Source organism: Gobius niger (assembly GCF_951799975.1).
Source record: "Gobius niger genome assembly, chromosome: 13".
NCBI classification, from domain to species: domain Eukaryota; kingdom Metazoa; phylum Chordata; class Actinopteri; order Gobiiformes; family Gobiidae; genus Gobius; species Gobius niger.
This window is the reverse complement of record NC_136864.1, coordinates 11,557,413-11,566,048: the sequence shown is the minus strand read 5'-3', so window position 1 is coordinate 11,566,048 and position 8,636 is coordinate 11,557,413. Positions and strand designations below refer to the sequence as shown.

Genomic DNA, 8,636 nt, shown 5'->3' with positions numbered 1-8,636 from the left:
TTTTCAAAATTTAAAACTGTCAAAATGCTTAAAGCAATATTAAGTAGCTTGTTTACCTTTATAAATCCTTTTCGTAGTCCCTCTGGGGGTAATCCAGTGTTAATGGGATGATTGGGGGGTCTTTCATCTCCCCCTGGTGTCTCTGGGCAGAAAACCATGCTTGGGGGTTGGAGGCGTTACACACACTCATAGAGTCATGAAGAAGAAGCTAACAGGCTAACAGGCAAATCTAACTGTGGGCTAGCGCCACTTGAAAAGTCAACTGAAAATAGTTATCTCCATTGTGTAATTGGATGTACAATATCCCTCTCTCCCTTTGTCTTTTCTGTCAGCGTAGTATTTACTCCCACAGACAATTAATGAGTAAAAAACCTCAACAATTAATGAGTAAAAAACCTCAACATGCTACGACACCTGCAGTGGCGCTTATGGCCTCTAGGGGCATGAGTTACTTAGTACTGCTTTAAATATGTTTAAGTTTTAAACAGCACTTTGGTAAACTATTAGCTACTCATTAATTATGTTTTTGAATCATAAAACATGCATATGAGTGATGTCACAGCCCCGACCCATACAAGAAGGCTCCATATTGTCAAAACATAGATACAGACGGCATCTCTGGAATCGCCCATGTATGGTCATGTTTGAAAACAGTTAAGGGGGAAAACAATTTTGAAAAAATGTAAACTTTCTTTAATTATTCAAAAACTACTTTAACAAACACTGAATTATGAATATACTTTTCTACTAAATAAAGATACAAAGACATGGAGAGGAGCAAAGTGGTTCAACAGCCCATAAATACATTAAAAAACGGAGAATGCTAACATGATGCTACATGTTAGCATCGGGCTAATGCTAACAGTTAGCTAGCGCGAGCTACAACTGCCGTTTTTTCACTTCTACTGAACAATCTGCTGTGAGAAAATATCCATATGGGCCCGATTTACACTTGACTTTATTTGTATGTGAGAAATAAGTTCATATTCCACTAGAAAATGGCTAAAAAGAGTGAAAAATTGTGTTTCCCAAAAGATTCTATTTTTCCCCTCGGTGAAGCCACGCCCCCTTCTATGACGAGATGCCGTCTGTATCTCTAACATGACTTTCCTAAACCTGCATTCTGTTTCACCTGTTTCCTGCCAGCTTAGGGTTAGAGTTCGCCTATATACCAGTGTGAAATCACATTTGAAAGCCAAGACCTTCTAGTTTCTAAAACCATGTGTAAGATCTGTGTGAGTGAAACACAACTTACATCACATTTGCTGTTCCCAATCATAACCCTAACCCCTGACCCTAAACCTAACCCTAACGGCAAGTAACAGGTTAATACTCTTTCTAATGAGTGGCAAAGTTTTATATAATGATTTAGTTTCATCACACTTTGATAGGTTAAATTCTCCTGTCTCTAACTCAGATCATGACAGTTGCTGATTATTACTGTACGAGGAGTGGGCGGGGCCTGTGTCGGACACACAGGGAGCTGCATTTCCAAAAACACTGTCCTCTTCACACCCTGGTGTCAGATGGGGCATGATTTCTATGAGACTTTTCATCTCTGCTGTTAAAGATATTTCAGTGTAGCAGTCAAATCCTATTGTTATGCTCCAGTTCGGTCTGTAAAGAAGGTACCTTTAGTCGTGTCAATTCCCATTTTATTTCCATTAATTCCTGTAAATTTCCATGGAGAATCCAACATTAAAAATTTCACATCAATATAATTTAATCCAAATACATAAACCAACTATTCTACCAACTTCAACATATATAGTCTCCTGTTGTCAAAATACCTGTGTCCACCATTCACCAAAATCTACTCATTTTCCAACCATTTAAATACCTAAACCTGAACGAACCTGCATCCCCAAAAGTGCATTTTAAGACCACTACAATTATAGACATACTTTTGGCCTGTTTTGTGTTGGAAGCTGCTCATTACTCAGCCAGTAAAGCTGTCAGTGCTGCAGTACAGAAGGGGGGATGCTGCTGAGTGCTGAAGAAAAGCCTCCTTATTGAAAAACACAGTGCGGCAGGACTAGCCCACGGAGGCATCTATCAAACATAACCTTTCAGAAATAAGGAAGAGGAAATGCTGCTGTCCAAAACGGTCTACACTGCAAACATTGATAAATTTGAGGCAAACTTTCTTTTACGATAGCCTTAAGATGACGGGGCAGAACGGCAAAAATGGATTTATGATGGCGCTCTCTGTTAGATACTGTAAGGAAGGAGGGGGAGGCGGCTGAAAAGCGCCTCCTTTTCAATCAGGAATCTGAGGCTATATAAAAGAATAATGTGCAAGTTTCACCTCCATTGCCTTCGCTCTTTTTGCGTTATGTGCGTGAGCAAATGTAGCTTTAGAATGTGTCAAATTATGAGTCATCAAAACATAATTCAAATTTGTTTCCTCCTCCAAGATGACGCAATAAACATTACCAACTCAGATAAAGAGGTTTATTATTAATTCAAACTTTATGAAACAAGGTTAAAAGTGGCGTGAAACATTAGAAAAATCAGCATTAAATACATAATTAATACATGGATGAACCTACAGTAAGCTACAAATGTACAAGTCTACTCCCACATCCTCACCCACCACTAAATCTAGATACGGTTCTATACACACTAAACTAGCTTCTACTTAATTACATACATCATTTGATACACTTCTATTGCCCTCTTTATCCAACTCACAACGTACTCACTCTGCTACAATAGTTTATTTTGGTCGATAAAATGTAATGAGAGCTATATGAGAACTATGGCCATGAAAAGTCCAGAAAAATACAAGAGTTTCTATTTGTTTTTGCTCATAACGCCTTTCAGGAAGTCGTCGAATCGTGGCGGACTGGCCTCCTCTTTCGCCGGCTCGTCCGCAGCAGGTTCCCCCTCGGCTCGGACGGCGGGGTCATCGGCCTGCGGGGCGTCTTCAACCCTCCGAAGGCGGCAGTTGAAGTCGTACTCGGGGTCGCAGTGGGGGTCGGGGAAGATGATGCCGTCTTTGATGGTTTTGGACGCGGGGCCGGGCGGGACGACGAACTTACCGCAGTTGGGGTCGAAAGGGTGGCAGGCCGGTTTGGGGGCGGCCCGGAGATCCGCCTTTTGGGCTTTGGAGTCCAGCGGGATGCAGTCGGCGTCGTAGTGGACGAAGCAGTCGTAGCCCTCGGAGGTCTTGCCCGGGACGCCCAGCCGGTAGCGCACCTTTGGGAGCGACGGTTGGAGGATGAGTGGTGGGGTTCAAATAGACGTATATCAAAGAATGTCAATCCAATCACCACAAGAAATGCAGTTACTTGGCTTTCTGCAAACACCCAGACACATGGAAAAGAGACAAAGGAAGCATTTTTATGGTAAAGGTAAAAGTGACGACTTGGGATGTTGGAAGGCACCTCAAGTCCGTGACCAAAACAATCTTATTATATGTTCTTAAACACATAATTTTAAGTACAGTGCACGGTTGATCAGTCTATTGCACCACATAAACTAAAGAAATAGATATTATTGGAGTTGGAATGTGTTTTTCATCTGTTCTGGTTTCCTTGTCTGCTTTTGTTGCTATTCCATCATCGCAAAGGGTATAAGACAAGTATCAGCTGTGAGTCTTTCACTGCATGTAAGATGCACACTACAAAAAGTAAACATTAAGCACTGGCTTAATGACTGAATGACTTGAACTGAGCAAATATCTTGTTTTGAGGGGTTTTCACTCATTTAGACCTTTTTGCTGGACTGACCAAGATTATTTTGCTAGTTTGATGACATTTCAGACTGGTTCTATGGTAAATCTCGCTTGAAAAAGAAAGTAAAACTGCCAATGGGACAAGAAACGAGCCAGAAACATCTGAGAACAAGTGAACTAATCTAGGTCAAATGCCCAACTACATCTTAACTAGTCAAAACAACAAAAATGTGGGTTATTATGCTCAAATTGAGACATCTAAACTAATCTAGTAAATTACTTTTTGCAGTGCATGAATCAATGAGTGTTTCAGACTGTTCTTCTGTATTGAACATATACGATATCTACAGTATTGCTAGATAGACTGACAAGACTGATGCCTTAATGGAGGTCCACACTCCCTGCAGCAGTGTATTATTTACCGACTCTAATGAATCTTTGAAGGCACTTCATTGAACATATAGGGCAATGTTGATGTACGTAGCTTGACATTAGTCACTCACAGGCGTGTTTCAGAACAAAGGATGGGTCCTTTAAAGTGAAATTGAATAAATGATGTTCGATCATATAAATAATACTCAATTGTTAATCTTTCTTTGTGGTAAATGTGTGAAAAATGTACGACTTTAAGATCTCTGGCGGATCATTCAGAACATAAAATGATATGAAGAGAGAGAAAGAGCATCATGTTTGTAATAATTGCAGTTGTAAAACCGGTGCTTTAGTTACCTACTTGTGTTTTAGTTTCCTAGTGTATTTAAAAAAGACAATGACAAAAAGCTTTGGCGTATCTGAGACAACAGTGGCATAACTCCATTGGTTCTGGTGATTGGTTTGACTCTTGAAAACAAGCATCATACGAAACCAATCCGTTTTCTCTAACATTTTAATCACTGAAAGGCATAAAGAACAGTTCATAGACACTAAAAGGTTACACCAAAGGGAGTACCCAATATATTTCCCAAAGAAGAGCCCGGTTCAGACCTGGTGTTCGGGCAGCTGTGGGGCGGGTCTGCGCAGGGCGGCGGCCACAGTCAGCAGGCAGTACGGGTCCACACGGGGGTCGCAAGACAGCGGGGCGGCTCTGTACGCAGCAGCTGGGGCGGGTTCAGCCGGGGCATCCTTCATCGGGTACTCCAGGACGGGCTTGGTCATGCCGGACAATTTGGAGGCGGTGAGCGGATTGCACCCGGCGTCGAAAAGCGGGTTGCAGTGCTGCTCTTTGGGCGCTTCATCTGAGGTGAGGGGAGCGGCGACGTTGACTACACAAAGCGGGTCAACATTTGGGTCACACCCGGGGTACATGAGGTGGTAGTAGCCGGTGGGAGCTTTCTGGACCATGAGGGGCATGCAGTAGGGGTCTTTGGGATCACATTTGAGGGCTGAGTAGGATGGGGCGGGGCCAGGGGCGGGGCGATACCCGTAGGCGGCTCTGAGGTGGTACTGAAGGCACTCCACGTCTTCTGGGTTGCAAATGCGGAGGAGCTCGGACCTCTGTTCTGCGCCCAGAAAGGGCTCCAGGACCGGGGCGTAGTAGTAGTAGCCGGTGGGGGCTTTGTGTGGCATGGGGAGGAAGGGGGTGAGGATGGGGGCGGGGAGTTTGACAGGGGCGGGGGCAGGTTCGGGCTCAGGCTCCGGGGCGGCGGCGGCGGCGTGGGGCAGCAGAGGGAACAGGCAGTAGGGGTCGATGTAAGGGTTGCACATGCGGACGGCAGCGGACTTGATGGGCGCGGGCATGACCACGGCCGCCTTGGGTTTGCTGGTGAACTCGGCGATGCATTCAGGGTCGTCGGAGTTGGCGCAGCTCTTGTAGATCTCGCTCAGGTGAGTCAGGTAGTGGTTGAAGGTGGGGCCCTCCTCAGAACGGTGCTTGTTCTGCAGGTAAGCCAGGTACAGGCGGTCCAAGTCCTCCACCTGAACACAGAGAGGCATGTTGCCACTCACTGCTTGAACATGGCGTCACAAACTATTTTCTCTTAAAGGAGCAGGACACCGTTTTTCCATACTGACATATGTTCCTGAGCTTAGATGAGTTGATGTGTACCTGTCTGGTCTTTGTGCGTGTGCTCAGTCACGCAAAAAGAACAAAGAGGTTGTTAGCATTTAGCCTCTCCTCCTCTCTTCTATGGGGCCAAACGGGGGTGAAATTAGAAGCGACCACTTCTAAAGATATGACTGCGCCAACGTCGAAGTGCTCCTTAGGTGTTATTACGCCTTATAGTATAGTAGCCCTTTTTATCCACTTAGAAAATCAACATGTTTAATTTTGTGTAGCTATACTTGAATCTACTCACGTAACCGTTTTTAAATAGGGGAAACGTGGAAGAGCTTGGTTGCTTCTAACTTCACCCCCGTTTTGCCCCATAGGAATTTGCTGGGAGAGGCTTAATACTAACAACATCTTTGGTCTTTTTGCGTGATTGAGCGCACACACAAAGACCTGACAGGTACGCATCAACTCATCTAAGCTCAGGTAAGAACATATCTCATATGGAAAAACAGTGGCCTGTTCCTTTAAAGGATCTATAATTGTTTTATATGTGTTTATTTGTTTATTTGTAGAAAATGGAGTGATTATAGAACATTTGTATCAATATCATGAACCACACAGATCTCACACATATTTTTAGAAACTAGAAGGTTTTTTTCCTTCCAAATAAGGCATGAAAGGCATCACACTGGCATAGTAGGCTGGAAGCTCTCCCGTCAATAGGTTACGTTCATGTTCTTGAATTCTATTTCAGGTGAAAGGCAGGTGCCAATATACCTCTATGGGAAAGAAAATGTTTTTGACAGAAATTTCTCAAAAGAAAATATTTTGCCTGATATAAATATTTCATTGGATTCACAAACCTGTCATAACATCCTTATGGCTGAAAGGCCTTTCTATGGTCAACATCACATACATGTTTTTGAATATTGTCTCCACTTTCAGACGCCTTTATGAGGAAATATTTGGACCATGGTTCATATGAGCTGGAAGAGATGACTTTGAACTTTGTAACAGTTTTTGTGTCATTTGGTTTTTTGGAATTACAGAGAAATAAGCAATAAACTAAGACTAGAAATCTGCATTTTGACTGTTATCATGCCACCAATTTTAAACTATTGGCTCTTTAGAAAGTTGTGATGTCACATGAACGCAACCTACACGCTTTGAGATTTGAATATGCATAACTGGACAATATAACTATCACCCTAAACCTAAGATGGCAGAGGAGAAAGGTTAAGAAATAACTGGGGGGAAAACGACATATATATACCAAGAAATATTCTCAGTCATTTATTAATACTCATGCTTTTTGCTCGAAATTTGACTGTCTAAGAAGGACATCCAAAACGTATTCTCATTAGTGTTAGAAAAGAGGAAGCGCATTATGCTAAACACAACGACTCTCCGAAAGATAATGCATAATTAAAACTGCTTGAATGTGTTCGTTATTGCCTTGACCTTGCGGAGTTTTCAAAGAACTCGAGAAAACAAAACAAAGAGTTTGCTTTTGCGCTTGTAAATTCAAACTGTAAAATATCGTGTGCCCAACATGCACTTGAGCTAATTTCCTTTTGCTGTTACAGAGAGAAGTGTGACTGTACTTGTGTTGTAAATCTATTTGTTAATGTTAAAAGCACTCACTCCCTCCTGGTTGTGAGAGTCCATGAAGTACTTGTACCAGCCCCAGAAGTCGGGGAGCCGTTTGTACTGGGGCACAGCCAGCACTGCCGGGGCGTGCCTCCTGTCCCGCACCAACGTCTTCAGGTTAGCCATGGCCACTTCCGTTACATCGGCAGGCACTAAACAGGAAGAAGAAGGAGGAGGAGGAGGAGGAGGAGGAGGAGGAGGAGGAGGAGAGAGTATACTCACTGATGTGGCCAGATGGGCAGTAAAAAATAAACAAGCTCGAGTCAAAAGAAACGATAAAAGCACACGCAGTTAAAGCCATGTGCTAATTGAGCGTTCCTCTGTGGAGGCGGTGCTGACAGAAGCCAAAAGTTGCTTATATTACATTAAAATATACGACACGGTAAAGTCAGGTTCAGTAAGAAAATGTAACTGAAAGGGGCCATATTTTTTACTGACACATAAAAAAAGGCAAGTGACGGCTGTAAAATATCGTTTGTTGCGCTTCGTAAAAGGATGTATTGTTTAGCACCAAACACAAAATGTTCTAAAAGGATTAGTGCGTGACGTAAAAATGATTTCCATTCTTTTACTTCCTTTGCTGTAATGACATGTGCGCAACAATGGATGGAAACCGATTCTTTGTTTCCCATCTGGTGGATAAGCCTTTAAGTAACGCAACACATTTGTGAAATTTTTATGTACCAAACAGAAGAGCAATAATTCAATCCAAATGCAGAAAAGAAGCAATAATACTACTTTTTATATTGTAGCTATATGGCATTTTCTCATATGTTCATAGCACATCATCTAGTCCCGACTAATATTTTTTAAAGCAATAGTCGTATAGCCATAACTTTGTCTCTCAGGCCCTGTATGTTTTTACTTGCATATCAGTATGACGCACAGCAGGGGTTACTTATCCTTTCTTCATGTAGAAGCAATGCCAGACTTGAACAGTCAGACTAGTGATGTCTTAAGTTCAGGTCCTGCTCTGAGGGGAAATAAACTTCCTTTACAAAAGACAACCAAACTCCTGCCTATATCTCCTCTATCCTCTCCGACACTATTGTTTTCTCTAACAAATAGTAAGTGTCAAAGATAAATAAAGAGGGAGATAAAGATGTAAGTGTTTATCAATAGGATATGCAAGTTGTTCTCAAACTCCAAGTTCTACATTATAGAATAGTTTGCCAATCCAATAGATACATGTCAAATCAAGTAGAATAAAGTGGAATAATAATCTTGGATTTATATAGCGCTTTTCAAGCCACACACACACGTTTGTAATTCTATCTTAGTGAGGACACTCGTAGACATTATGTATTACCCAGACCC

At 42.4% G+C, this 8,636-nt stretch overlaps 1 protein-coding gene across 1 annotated transcript; it reads right to left on the bottom strand.

Annotated features, from left to right (window-relative positions):
- Positions 1–2,796: 2,796 nt before the first annotated feature.
- Positions 2,797–7,445, bottom strand: and2 (actinodin2; the record flags this gene model as incomplete). Its single annotated transcript, XM_079569572.1, has 3 exons — positions 2,797–3,201; positions 4,664–5,593; positions 7,314–7,445. The coding sequence occupies 3 exons, from the start codon at positions 7,443–7,445 to the stop codon at positions 2,797–2,799; spliced, it is 1,467 nt and encodes a 488-aa protein (XP_079425698.1).
- Between the last annotated feature and the right edge of the window lie 1,191 nt (positions 7,446–8,636).